Source organism: Dermacentor albipictus, chromosome 1 (assembly GCF_038994185.2).
Source record: "Dermacentor albipictus isolate Rhodes 1998 colony chromosome 1, USDA_Dalb.pri_finalv2, whole genome shotgun sequence".
Lineage (NCBI taxonomy): Eukaryota > Metazoa > Arthropoda > Arachnida > Ixodida > Ixodidae > Dermacentor > Dermacentor albipictus.
The window spans coordinates 375,121,310-375,136,207 of NC_091821.1; the positions used below are offsets into that span (position 1 = coordinate 375,121,310).

The 14,898-nt window shown below is 49.3% G+C and overlaps 1 protein-coding gene across 4 annotated transcripts in view; it reads left to right on the forward strand.

Moving 5' to 3' along the window:
- Positions 1-14,898, forward strand: part of ctrip (E3 ubiquitin-protein ligase ctrip) — a 160,207-nt gene that overhangs the window by 79,002 nt on the left and 66,307 nt on the right. For all 4 annotated transcript variants that reach the window (XM_065431586.2, XM_065431585.1, XM_065431588.1 and 1 more), the window contains exons 18-21: positions 939-1,329; positions 13,316-13,397; positions 13,562-13,668; positions 14,261-14,443. In XM_065431586.2, the coding sequence (XP_065287658.1) occupies positions 939-1,329; positions 13,316-13,397; positions 13,562-13,668; positions 14,261-14,443 (763 nt within the window). The remainder of the gene's footprint in view (positions 1-938; positions 1,330-13,315; positions 13,398-13,561; positions 13,669-14,260; positions 14,444-14,898) is intronic.

The following is a 14,898-nucleotide window of genomic DNA, read 5'->3' on the forward strand; positions in this document are numbered from 1 at the left end:
CTGTTTAAATAGCATTTCAGAAGCCTTGCAACGCTTGTTCGTGCCAAACACTTGTTTCGTGGGCAGTTCGTGTGTGGTAGCTACAGCGATTGTGGGAAAGGAGCGAGCCAACGTATCGTGGTGCATCCACCTCCTAGGTATCAAAACTGAAATTGGTTCAAGAAACAAAAGTTGTAGCAAATTCTTTAGGGCACTCTTACGACTTGCCAGTATTTTTTATAAGGCTTTATAAGGCTTATCAGCCACATAACAAGTCTATGTGGCTGATAACCAACCTTTTCTTTTTGAATTTTTCACTGTTGAATTTATTTTTGTTGCATTTTATTCATGCCTAACATGATGCTTTTTGTGTGAAAACTTGAAAAAAGAAAACAGGCAAAAGGAAAGGAAAGACGAGTGCGAAAGACGAGGCCAGTGCTTGTCTTTCCTTTTGCCTCTCTCTGTTATCTTTCTTTCGAGTATTTGCGCTAAAAAGCATCTTGTTAAGTAAACGCCAACTCGCCCAAGAAGAAGTCATCCTTAAGTTTATTCTTGCCTACATGAAGCTTGCTTTTTGAGGCCATATGCTATTATTGCAGTTAGTAATGCAGACAAGCATTCATCTGGAAAGAGTTATCCAATTTCGGGATCTAGAAGTTCAATTCACGCTGGACTTCAATAACTAGTTCACTGCAGTTCAGTGCTAGCCTTGTGCTCGTGCCGAACTAACCTGGCACCTGCTGCATGAGCCTAGCGTTAACGCTTCTGTAAGTACAGGGAGCGTTGTGGACTCGGTCTGCATGACATTTGCATTGGGTAATACAAACAGCTCCATACATATGCCGTGTTTCCCTGGTAGAACAAATAGCAAGGCACAAGAGGATGAGAAAGTGCAGGTGAATCTGATGGACTGTCGTTATTAGGAGGCACTCTGCAATGCTGCTCTTGTGCCCGTGCAGGCGGCTAAGTGACGTGCTGAAGCGCAAGCGGGCTGCCAAGCGGAGTAACGCCTCAAGCCGCAAGGTGCGCACGGAGGAGGGCCCCCGCAGTGGGGAAAATCCACCCCTGGGTCCCAGTGGCCGGCGATCCGTGCGCTCTGTGCGGGACAGCCCGTTCTCACTACCACCACCGCCGCCAGAAGGCACTGCCAGCCCGGCCAGCAGCACGTCCCTCTCTCCGAGTGGTGGCACGGCAGGGGGATCAGCTGGAAGTGCAACGACGACATCGCGAGGCGCTGGGGGTCGGTTGAGTTCCGCAGCAGCCCGCACCACATCGTTTCTGGCCAGCCTGAACCCAAGCCGTTGGGGTCGCTGGGCCAACCCACCACTTGTGGGACATCTCAGCAGCCAGGTGGGTACTCCAATAATGTGACTATGTTACCTAATTTGTATGTGTTTAGAAAGCAGACAATACTAAAAACGGGGGCAAACAGGGCAAAGCAGCACACCATCTCATGTCTTCTTTTGTCTGTTTTTTAGCACTGTTTGCTTCCAAAACGGGCGCTCTTATGGCACAGGCCAAGACAAAGCTAATCATCTGGCCCTAGTACCCCTGTCAAGCCGGCAAGTTAAGTGCACTTAGGGGGAGTGCACTTCGAGACCTTGAGTGACACTTTAGGCTACGCGGTGCTAAACAGGAAAACAGAGTGCACTAGCACAAAAAAAGGGGGGGGGGGGGACAGACTAAGACGATGTTTTTTTAAGATGTAGATTAAAATAAAAAAACTTCTAATAAGCGATTGCTTTATTTGTATTATAAATAAAAAAAATCGTAATCTATATTTATTCAACAAAAAACGAACATATTTTTATAATAAGAGTGTTGCAAGTCAAGGCCGGCCAAGACGAATGCCTAGCCAATACAGAACAAGATGGTGGCGTGCGACGAGGTGGCATTTGATCCTGCTTGAACAGAATATCAGCAAGTTATGCTCTGATTATTTTGTTAAAAGCTGTTGAACAGCTGGAATTAACTTCTGTGTCCTTTTTCTATGCATTACATTTTGTACCGTTGAAACCGCTGGCAGCGAGGCTACGTACTCGACCAGCAAAGTGCGTTCCGTGCAGGCACTCCAACCGGAGTGCACTCTTCTGCGAGTACTCAGCTTGCAACGTTTAGATTTGGTAAAGGGCACTTAAAACCGAGTGCACTCTCTGTTAGTGCACTTAACTTGCCCACTTGACCAGGGGTATGAGGCCATAAGTGTGAGCACTTAATGGGGGACATGGGTCGTAGAGCTAGCCTATGTTATTTCTTGACCAAATCGATGAAACTGCATATGCTCTGTCACGATCGATGACACGCCACACGTGGTCCCGAACTACCGCTTTATTTCCCGAACGCCAACCTTCCGCACCACACAACCACACTCCGAGTTCTCTCCCCGCACGCTCGCATGCTCACGCCGCTGTCCTCTCCGCACTCACGCCACCTGCTCGTCACTCAGTCAACTACCGTCGATCCTGCGCCTGGCCTCCGAGAACTGTGACTCCTCGTCGCGGGTCTTGCGCGTCACAACTCTCCCCCCCCTCGAATCGTGAAGCTGTGCTGGTAGGGAGGAGCCATGGCTCATGGTAGAGCATCAACTGATCAGCATGGGCAGTAGTTCGATGACGTCCTGTAGCAGGACCGCTCAAAACAAAGTTATTGTCACCTAATCGTTTGATTAAACAATAAGGTCCACTTCGCCGCGGTGCCAATTTCGCCGAAACGCCCTTGGCCGCATCACCCAAGGTATGGGAATCCAGGAGCACAAGGTCACCCTCTTTGATGGTTGTTGGCCGACGATGACGGTCGTAACAGGATTTCTGCACCTTCCAAGCAGCTGCCTGATGTGACCGAGCATACTGGAGGGCCTCTCCTACGCACCGCTGGAGTTCTGCAGCAAGTGCATGGTGTGCTGCTTTTGGAGGCTCTGTGTCCTCCTTGTCGCTTGTAGGTTCCCATGGGGTGCGCAACTCGCAGCCGTAACACAACAATGCTGGAGTATATCCGGTTACAACACTCTCGGCAGTACGCATGGCAAGGGCGATCTCAGGTATATGCCGGTCCCAGTCTTTGTGGTTAGAGCAGTATGCCCGTAGACACTGCTTAATTGTGCCATTGTGACGCTCTACCATTTGGCCAGCCGGCCGGTAAGGCACTGTGTGACGATCTTTGATGCCCCAGTGTTTCAAGAGGTTGCGCCATAGTGTGCTAACAAAGGGCTTGCCATTGTCACTGGTGATGGCCACAGGTGTGCCATGGCGGCAGAAGACTTGCACCATGCACTCCAGTATTTTTGCACTTGTTGCTGCTCGTAGAGGGAAAAGCTCTGGGAACTTTGTAAATTTGTCAATAACTACCAGCAAGTATTTGTGGCCCCGGGGTGTAAATGGCAAGGGCCCAATAATGTCAACACTGAGCTCTTCCATGGGTGATGTTGCCCACTGACTGCTCATGAGGCCCTCTGGTTTCTTGCGCCGAGCTTTTGTGCGCTGACAGACAGTACAGCATTGCACATACTTTGATATGTCTGCTCGCATGCCCAGCCAGACGAATCGTGCAGCCACACGCCTCAGAGTTTTGAAAAATCCAGCATGGCCTGCATGGCCTGCAGGATGGTCGTGGGCCACCTTCAGTGCCAGCTGCCGCAAGTGATTAGGTAACCACACTACCTTCTGGTTCCCTCTTTGCTGAACCAGCAATCCGCTTGGCTGCAGTTCCGTTGTTTCGGCCAGATCACGAAAGAGGCGATGATCAGGGTCCGAACTTGGGAGCTGAGTCCCTTGGACCACTGCCTTCAGCTTTAAGAGGCGGTCAACACGATCCTGTTCTTGTACCAGCTGTGTTGTGTCACTCAGCAGCGAAGAGTCAACCTCCGAGGCCACAGCTACTTCATCAAATGTAATTTTGCCTTCAGGTTCTGGAGCAGCAATGGGGAACAGCGTCTCATGTAGGTTGTCACTTGGGTTGTCTTCACACTGGAGAGGGGCTCTACTCAAGGCATCAGCGGGTATGTTTGCCAGCCCTCGTCTGTGCTTGATTCGGCAGTTGAAGCCCTGCAGCCGAAGAACCCAACGCTTGACCCTGGGTGAAGCTTGGTCGGTATTAAACATCCATGCCAGGGAGGAGTGGTCACAGTGTATCTCAAACTCCGTAAATTCAAGATATGCCCTGAACTTGTCCACTGCCCAGACTACTGCCAGGCATTCCCACTCCTGGACAGTATAATGGCTCTCGGCTGCTGTAAGTACTCTGCTAATGAAGGAAACGGGCTGCAGACCATCAGGGCCAGCCTGCAGTAGCACAGCTGCAATGCCAATGCCACTTGCATCTGTCTCCACCACAAAGGGTCGATTTAGATCTGGGAGGCTTATAACAGCATCCTGAGCTAAGGCCTGCTTGAGTGCAGTGAAAGCCTGTTCTTGGCACTGTGGGGTCTGATGTGGGACTCTCACACCGTACTCTTGGGACAAAGGAACGACAACACAGTAGTGCAAACAATCACAGGGCCATTTATTGCACCTTTCATACATCAATGCCTGCTAGCCGAGTTGCTATCCACAAAACATGCCGATGGGCGCGCGACAAATCTAGAAGTCCGACTCACCGCGTCCTTGCGAGCGAATATGTTCGCTCCATGCTGGATCCCAACGCCTGGTCGTTCGCGTGTATAGTCACGCGAATCGTGGCGCGTTCGAAGGCGGCCACGCGAGGCGGTCTCGCAGAAGCATGGGTGGCGCGCACGCGGGAGACGTCCCCGCCGTGCGTCGACCCGCCGGGAAAGAGCCGCGCTGCACGTGTCGCATGCCCGTCCCGCTCCCTGCCTCGAACCCAAGAGAGCAAGCGCCTTCCTTTCGGCGCCCAAGTAACCTCGCGGCGTTAGCCGCGCAACACTCGCGCCATCTCTCGGACTGCGTTTCAACCACATCGACCGCGCTGACGTCACGCAGGCCACGCGGCAAAGCGGGATTACCGGAGACGCGCTATGCGGGAAAAACACCAGGGGAGGCGCGAGGGTCGCGCATCCCCACAGCGCTCCTCCCACTGCCATGGCTCGTTCTTCTTCAAAAGGTTGGTCAGTGAATGTGTCGTCAGTGAAAAGTGAGGGATGAAGCTTCTGTAGTAGCCGGCAAGTCCCAGGAAGGCTTGCAGCTGCTTAACCGTACTGGGTCTTGGGTAATCCAGCACTGCACGCACCTTGTTCTCATCTAATCTGCACTGCCCAGGGGAGATGATGTGACCTAAAAACTTGAGGGACTGACGGCAGACCTGTACTTTATCTGGATTAATTGTAAGGCTAGCACCCTCAATGCGTTGTAGCACTTCCCTTACATGTTCAACATGTTTCTCCAGTGTCTCTGAGTATACAAGGACATCATCTAAATATGCCATAGCAAAGTGGTGATTGATTCCCTGCAGCACCTGGTCCATTAGGGTTTGAAAAGTTGCTGGACCGCCTGCCACCCCGAAGGGCATCCTCGTAAATTCAAATGTACCTTGATGGCAAATGAAGGCCGTTTTAGCTATGTCAGCCTTGCAAACAGGAATTTGGAAAAACCCTTGGGAGAGATCAAAGCTGGAAAACCGCATTGCTCGGCCCAACTGCGCTAGCAGCCAGTCTGTTCGAGGCATTGGGTAGGCAGGTACTCGGGTGCATGAGTTTAATGGACGGTAGTCCACAGCGAGCCGGTAGCCTCCAGACTTCTTTGCAACGAGCACTGGGGCGCTAGTCCGCGGGCTGGTGCTTCGTCTTATAAGGCCCTGTTGTAGGAGGTCATCCACACAGCCCTCAATGATCTTCTGCTTCTTCGCATTCACTGGACGTAGCTTGCATCTCACGGGCGCACTGTCCCCCGTGTCAATGCGGTGCTGAGCCAGGGTGGTACATCCCGCAACTGTAGTAAACAGATGGCTAAAGTCATCGAAAACTTTACTCATGCTTGGGTGTAGTTCCCTGGTGCCAGCCTGATGCATGTTCTCTATGCCTGGAACTACAAGCACTTCTTCAAAGAGGCTGTGCAAGTGGTACGACTCTCCATCTTCTATTGCAAGTGCTGTCGCTGGGTCCTTTTCGTACTTAGCAAATGGCACCATGCGCTGTGGATCGGTTCCAATCGTCCACCCCCAGCGATACATGTAAAGAGATGCCTGTTGCTGTTAAAAAATCTCTGCCCAGCACAATGTCCCGACACAAGTCTGGCACACACAGGAAGCGTTGATTGCGGCTGCTTGTGGCCCACTTTATTTTGCACTTGAGGGAAGTCGTTGACTGAGACCAACCTGTTGCCAGGCGGAGTGCTCGTTCCTGTGTCTTGGGTTTGGCGCCCGCCTCGACCGCTACCCTTGCCACCGGCAATCCAAGCAAGCTCACACTCGAGCCTGTGTCCAGTAGGGCCTGGAACGTCGTCCTCCCGATCTGCACTTCCAGGAGAGGCTCTTTGTTGCCGGCCAAGGCCGCTACTTGCAGCGCAGTCTCGTAGGTGCTTGCCGGTGTAGCACCTACCGTCCCTCGTTTCCCGTACACTGAGAGCGGATATGTCCGATCCCGTTGCATTGGTAGCAGCGGGGTGGGCCTCCACGCCGACCTGTAGGGCACTCGCGGGCCATGTGACCGACGCCTCCGCAGCGATGGCAGTTGAATCCTCTGTGGTCACCCGGCTGGTACCTTTGCTGCTGTGACGGCGTTGAGAGATGTGGCGTCCTTGTGGCGAATGCGGCCAATCCGTGCAATTGGTCTCGGTGGTAGGAGGGCTGTATCGCCACGGGGTGCAACGGCCAGGGGGATGCCGCCGGCGGATACTGGAACGGCGCGGCAGCCGCTGTGATCAACCCTCCGGGTTGTGTTCCGGCACGCTGGCCACGTTTATAGTCGATTGGAAGGCCAAGTCTCTCGAGACTTGGTCAGTCGGGGGTGGTGGTGGCTTGTACTGCATGCGCCTTCAGAAACGCTCCATGAGACCGTCAGCGGCCTTCGCCAACTCCGCGAGACTGCTGAACTGTCTTCCCTCCACCAAATCCTGGAGTTGCGGGTGCATCTGCCGCAGCACGCGGTCAACCTTTTCCGACTCGGGCACTTCGCCACCAATCCAGTCGTAGTAGGCCGCGATGGTATATATAAATTCCTTTAAATTTTCTTGGGGATGTTGCGTCCGGTGCTCCAGCTCTTGTTTCAAGCGGCGCTTCGCGTCAATGGAGGAGAATTCTGCAATAAACGCCGCAGTGAACTCCTCCCACGACGCAAACGAGTTCACGAATCGCCACCACAACTTCGCGCTACCTTCCAGCGCAGCAGGCACAATGTGCGTAAGCCTCTTGTCAGCTGCGACACCGCTGACCAAACAAAACGTTTCAAGCCGGTCCAAAAATTCCTCGGGGGACTGATGGTCGTTCAACCCCTTAAACCTTGGAGGCTGACCTGGCTGACCTCCTGTGGAGTGCGGAGCGCAGTCGCTCGCCGGTTGAACCGCCGCCGCCGTTGTCGTAGAACCCATAGGCACTGCCTCGGCCGCCATCAGTCTTTGTCTGACAGCTGCCGCGATTTGCTCGCGTTCCATGGTGGATCCGCTCGTCTGCCCCAGCACATGCTGTACCAATTGTTCGGGAACGTCCACTGTCTCCATGTCCACGTAGATCCCGGACGAGCCCCCACTTGTCACGATCAACGACACGCCACACGTGGTCCCAAACTACCGCTTTATTTCCCGAACGCCAACCTTCCGCACCAGTCAACCACACTCCGAGTTCTCCCTTTCGGCACTCTCTCCCCGCACGCTCGCATGCTCGCGCCGCTGTCCTCTCCGCACTCACGCCACCTGTTCGTCGCTCAGTCAACTACCGTCGATCCCGCGCCTTGCCTCCGAGAACCGTGGCTCCTCGTCGCGGGTCTTGCGCGTCACAGCTCATTCAGCTTTTGTGCCGATTCTAAATATCCAATTATATTTTGCATATACAAAGTAGTTGCCGAGATAATTAGTAGTAATTACGTTCTATTGTTTGCTGGAACAAATGAAGTTTAACTGCTAAAGGGAGAGTTGTAAACAACATATAGACGGATACTGCAATGCATAAGGGTAGCAACGCTGGAAACAGATTCGAAATTGAACAATTATTTGTCATTTTACTGCCCCTTGAAGTTTGGTGTTCACAGTATCAATAATACGAGCAAATGTAAATGCAAATAAAAGCAAATTTTGGAGTAGAAAAATTGGAAATCTGCTCTCAGTGTTGCTTTTCCAACACATTCAGCTTCATGCTGCAAAAAAAAAAGAAAGAAGAAAAGAAAAGGAAATAGCTCTAGCTACCCTGGATCCAAAGATACTGATGCAGCAAATAAGCAAAGTGACCCAAAACTATGTTTTGAGAAAAGTGAGAAAAACGTAAGACACTTTGCTCAGTGCTATACAGTAATAGCTAATTCCATATTTAGACTTGGAATTGACTAGTAAGCCCCAGGCATATAGTCCAACTGCTTGGCTGCACTGACGTGCCTCTTTTTCAAGGTCTGCTGCAGGTTTTCGGCTGATGAGCGCTTGCATGCTGATGCCACAGAATGACGGTAATCTTTTTCGGTCATGTGCTTCATACCGAGGGAGCTATGGTTCAGCCCTAGCTCTTTCAATATGTCTCCAGAGCTTTTTTCATTGCCTGCATTAAACTTCATAACTGCCTCAGCTACCACTGCTTCGGCACTGAACAATGAGGCATGTCGCTTTGTGGGTGCAAGTACCCATGTCATGGAGTGCAAGCACTCATTGCTGTTCTGCGTTTTTCACCGTAGTCAGTGCTGAAGCAACTTATCAGAAAGTCTCTGTTATACCGGAAGCAGGGCCTTACAGGCGTTAGGAGGCACGCCACAGGGATGTTTTGGCGCTGGCTCGCCCCTAGCCTCTGCAGCGTTTTCTGGCACCAAGAGTTGGGCCCTGTGGGTAAAAGGTGTGGTTGGCCACTGTATCATTGGAAGTGATGATGGTATAGGGCCATCATAGCCCTCTGCATGGCATCTACATCCTTGTGCGTCTTCAGGGCCCAGCTGTAACAGGAACTCAATTTATTAATGAGATCGCCCGTCAGCCGGCCTTTCCCACTGAGGCTGTCCGAGCTAGGGCTTTTGTACATGGCGACCAAGTTGTGCAGAGTAGTCCCTATCCGCTTCTTTACGGGGTTGACACAGTCCTCGTTCTCAATGGGAACGTAGCCATATACCTTGTCTTCTTGTAGAGCAAGGTATGTTGGCTGTCTCCATCCGATAGCATAGTTGTGTATCGGAGGTTGTGTCGCTCCAGGGACCTCCTGAACAAGATGAGTGCAACCTCTACTTTCATCTCGCCAGCTTTCTTTGCTGTATTATTGTGGCACAAATGGCTCTCCTTCCACTTTTTGTTAGAGGGGTCACCTTCCTTATGGCCCGATTCACACCCAGCACAGAAGTTACTCAGGACAACATAGTCCAAAACAAGGCCGCTGAAGAGCTCGGTAACGGTAACGGTGCCGCTGCCGATATGAGATGAATGACCCCGAGTCGTCCAGGACCCGTCGTAAGACACCGCGATGTTGCCCGGATAGTTTAAGTTTAGTTGCGCGTAGAGTTCGCTAACCTAACGTGCACACTTGCTTGTCAGTTTCTCGGCAGCGCGGGTAGCGGTGGGTGTCAACTTCCTCTTCACGTATGTTTGCCACCTTTTCGAATGCAGGCCGCGATGTGCTATGTTCATTGTTGCAAACACGTCATTTAGTGAAGTTTGCCTATGTTCTGTAGCTTGCACAGCGTGCGCTGCAAGCATATTCACGCTGAATGGATTTTTTTTTTTTTGGTCTCCATCGATGCGCGGCGAACTCCACCGCAACGTTCGCACGCTGCAGAGTGCGCACCCAAACAGCAGCTTGACGGCAAGGCCATAATCCAGCTCACCTCTGACGATTTTCACGCTGTGGTTGCAGATTTTGCAATTTGCAAACGTCGGCAAGCATTCACCGACTCCAAGCTCACAATTGTGAATGTCGTAGCATCAGGCGGGGGAGCCGCGGTATCAGCGCGTTCGGTGAGGAAGCTTTGTTTTCATTCCATCGCTGGAAGGGATGACATCTGCTGAAGTTTCATTGCTGCTTTTCCTTGGGTGTCTTGTAACTGCTAAGCTTGCAGAATTTGCACGTCGTGGTGCACACGGCCGCTGTCGACAGTGCTGCCGGTAGCCGACGGGTTCGCTGGGCCGGCGTCCGTTAGGCCTAGCGCGAGGAGCTTGGCCGGCTTGGCAATCGCATCACCAAACACGGCACGTCCGTCACCTTATGCATCCTCAGTCGTTGTGGGGCACTTCTTGAAGTTTTCGGCCAACGACCGCTTTATCCGTTTCCCAAATTTGTGCTTGCTGTGGAACTTCTTTGCTTTTCGAGCCATGACTGCTTGCTCCATTGGCGACAGCAAAACTAAATGGCACACGCGTGTGCGCTCTCCGGTGCCATGAAGCAGACGATGGAAAAGCCACTAGGCCAATCGGATGGCGCATTGCGTCAAGCAGCCAATACGAGCGCGTACTGGTACATTACGATGACGCATTTTTGCTAGCAAACCAATGAATAAGCGGAGTCTAGGGTGGCAGGAAAGACCGGGTGGCTGCTTTTTCAAATGAGACCAAGATGACCTCTGCGCGCCGTGAGAAAATGCGGTTTTAGAGTAGGTAAATTCTGGCTGAGGTCCTGCTCAAATATATTACGTAAATTAGTGTTGCAGAAGAAATACTGATCCATGAAACTAGAAACTTTGCAAATTTGTGCAGAAATAGTTCAAGATATCGAAAACATCATCTTCAAAAAATCTGTTTTTTCACGATGTTCGGCCTTTTAAGACCTGTGTCCCCCCTTTAACCTGCAGGGTTGTACTAGGAGGTTAGATTTACTCGGGTAGTACGGAGTGCAGCATTGTTGACACACTGAGTACAAAGCTGCCGTTTTTTCTCGGTTACTCTGCCGTTGAACATCGTTGTGGGGAAGGACCAAATGCTTTGGCTCTTCACACTATGTTGGCCACTTCCTTATTAATCCCAATTCTGACTCCCACTGTCTAACTACATTTGTCACCCTTGTGGGCATCTTTGTTTACTGAATTCCTGCATGTGAGAGAATTCCTGCAGCATGTGAGAGTGTGGTGCTCGACGACCTGAGGAACTAATTGCATAAAGGTTTACTGCATTATAACTTGACAGCAGCGGAATCTGAAAAATTGTGCAGTGTACTGTAATGCATAGAAAATTTTGGTCATTCTTGTACTTCCTCTAGGGGCGTGTGGCAGTGTTGTAAAGGTGTTTCAAAATTTCATTGGGAGCTGTTTTTTTATACGCTCAAGCCTGTATATATCGAACTCACAAAATAAGGGGGGCTGGGGAATATGTTTGATACAATGTGTAATTCGATATAGAACTTGTTAAACAATTTGACAACATGAAAGTGTATACAATTTGTAAAAGCACTTTATTGACAAAATTTACTTAATCACAGCTTACTGTGGCAAAGAATAGTCCCTAATCCTCTGGGAGAGCATGCATATAAATATCCACATTGTCCAAAGACTCTGAGCAGCTGAGGCTGCCAGCCTTCCATGTTTGTGCAGAAGTGCCAAAACAGGGCAAGCACTTGCATCAAGTTGGAGCAGGTGGGCGAATGATCCGAGTTGTACTTGTGTTGTGATTCACGACTGCCCAGTTGCAGCCAGACTGAACCACTTTTTCTGAGAGGGCGTTGGCGGCTCGCCCGGCTGCAGCGCAGGAAAGCCAACTTCTGGGGCAGCTTTGCACTGTTTTAAGTTTGACATATAGTCAGTGGCTATGCTTATTCAATGTAACACCTTTTCCTATATGTTCTCATTGAAACTTTACACTGTTTAGAAATTGTTCGATATAACGGGTAACTCAATGTAAATGGGTTCGAAATAGCTGGGCTTGATTGTACGAGGGCATACCCCTTTTTTAGGGCAGTGTATTTAATTTTCTTTACGAACCAAACTTGCCACCTTCAAAGTACTCTCCATTACGCTTTATATATTGGTCCAATCTGCGCTTGTGTTTTTCGAAACATGCCTTTAAACTCGTCTGTTTTGATAGCTGATAGCTCCTCTCTAGTTGTTTTCTTTCTTTCTTCACCTTTTATACGTTGTGAAATCACAATCCATCCATGTTCCTCTTCAGTCGAGGAAACAAAAGGAAGTCACACGGAGCAACTAAGGGGCATGGGGCAAGGAACTCGTGCTCTTTTTGGCCAAAGACTGGCGCACTGAGATGGCTGCAAGAGATAGTTCATTGTCGTCGTGGAAAAAGCAGTCCCTTGACGTTCACAAATCAGGCCTTTTTTTTTTGTTGCATGGCTGTTAAGCAATATTTTCAGTATGTCTAAATAGAAAGATTAACAGTCTCACCAGGTTGAGTGAACTCGGAATGCACTGTTCCCCTCGCATCAGAAAAACAAACGAGCATGGTCTTGATGTTTGACTTCACTTCACATGCTTTTTGTGGGCAAGGTGACAATGACTTGATTGATGTTTGGTTAGCGGTTGCAAGAATAGCATCATGTGTTGTCACCAGTAATGAATGACCTTGGAAATAGTCTGGGCTGCTTTGGAACTGGTCTTTCAAAGCACAGCACATTTGTACTTGAGCTTTCTGCTAGTCTATTCAGCCATTCGAGGCACATATTTCGCAGCAGCCCTTTTCATTTCCAAATCTTCTGCTAAAATTTGCTGAACTGAGCTCCAAGGTAGCCCAGATAATTTCCCCAGCTCTTCAAAGGTCTTTCGCCAGTCTTCAAGCACAAGTTTTTTTTTTTTTTTTACATGTTCGTGAAGTTGACGGATGTTGAGAATGAGATGTGTCATTAATTGACAATTCCTCTTTTTTGAACCAAGATAATTACTCATACGATTGAGTTTTTCCATACCACTGTTCTTGCGAGCAGTGTTTAGCATCTGAACAGTTTCTGCGGCATTTTTCCTGAGCAAGAAACATTTCACAGCCCCGCGCTCTTCACTTAAATCATCTGTCAGAAAAAGCAAGGAGCATGACTAACTGCTTTCACACACACACACACACACAAAAAAAATAATTGCGGTACCCAGAGAAACCCTTCCCGGGGGAAGCCAATGGGTGCAGTGAACTCGAAACAAGTTTCTTAACGCTCCTGCAGCGGGAGAAATGCAAAATGCATGCTACAGTAGCTCCGTCCAGCGCAGGTATATTCCAGCTTATTTTGGGTACCCCCTTGTATACGCTTCATACATTGTGGGGTATGGTTCCTGATGCCATTTCCTGTTGCTGCATTATCGTACTAAAGTGGCAATCACAATTGTACTTTTTTTTTTCATTGCCAGGAGTATCCCATGGAAGTGAAGTCCAGCATGGGTTCGTTTTCTGGAAATAAAGAAAAGATAAAGCTGTGGATTCATGATCAGGGTGAGTGTCTCGCATATTTGTGCATTTATGGTTTGCTGTGGGGTATTTGTCACAGCTTCCTTTGTTTGATAAAATTAGCCCTCAGAGATTTTATTGTACCAGTAGTTTGCAGAGTGACAACTTTCGTATGCATCAGCCTCATTCTTGCCTTGTATTTGTTGCAGCCAAGCGGTTTGATGACAGGCACTTTACATCTGACCAAGGAAGCTCTCATCCTGCTCTGAACACACTAAATCGTCTTCTAGCTTCTTTAGAGCACCTAGATACTTTGGTAAGAAAATGGTCATTTATTGTACGTACACTCAACAACCGATCTTACGGACATGCCAGACAAAGTTCATTTAACTTAAATTTAAATTAAGAATTTAATTGGGTGCCTTGCCGCCCCTCATCCTCCAGCTCCCGCTGGGAACTGCCAGGAACTCCGGGAACCGCCGCTGTAATTGCAACATGGCGGACACGGCTGGTTGCCCGGATGATCTTGTTTCGTTCTCGCAACGTACTCGGATGTTCTCGTTTGAGTGCCTGGATAACAGCTCTGGCTTTTTGCTCAAAGCCACTTGAATGTCGCTGCCAATGGGAGCTAAAAGCATTTCATGCTTAAATGTGTATCTGCTGACGTCCTACTCAGTTTCTGTTGCGTACAAATGATAAACCATGCAATTATATTTTTTAGTTGGAGCATAATGTAAAAAACTAAACGAAGTAAAAACAATTGGCACATCTTATGCAATATTCCAGAAGATAAATTGCGAGAGAAAGGGTTAAATGCTATTCGGATACTATTGATTTCTGTTAAGTGTCTTGTTCCATTGTGTGTGCAGCTGTGCGAAACTGATCCTATTGTCCTTGACTGTATATAGACAGACCAAGGACTTCAGGCTCTGCAGGAGATTCGTGCAGTGCTGCTGGAAGGGGATGTCTCATCATTTGAGGTCATCCACAGTGGCCTTGTGAGTCGCCTGCTCAGCTTCCTTACGACAGCCAATTGCCATCGGGATGACCGGTTACGCACCTTTCTCCAGGTTTTCCTGCACACCCCACAGGTCAGTCTCTGCATGAACCTCTTTTCATGCTTGATGTCGGCTTATGGTAGTGTTAGTGGGGTCCTCGAATACTTATCAAGCCACCATCTCTCTGTTCCAAGTTGAGTAGACTGATGGTTGGAAATTCTTCTAGCATAGGTCAAAGCAGCAATATTGAAATATTTAGTATATTTTATTCACTTGAACAACTCATAAAATTGCTGCCAATTGCATCATCGCCCAGTGGAGCTTACCAGAACCATCATTGACGTCGCAACTCGCTGCTTCCTGATTGGTTAAAAACTAAGTTGCAGGTAACCACTGCATCACATCAAAAATGTAATGAATTGAGAATTTATTTTGAATTTGTCTGCTGTAATCTTTATACTCATGTAAACAGGTATGATTGTAAATGAAATCACTGCAACCACAAAACTGGTTTGGGGCGCTGGCTGTCCTTTCACCTCGGGTATGGT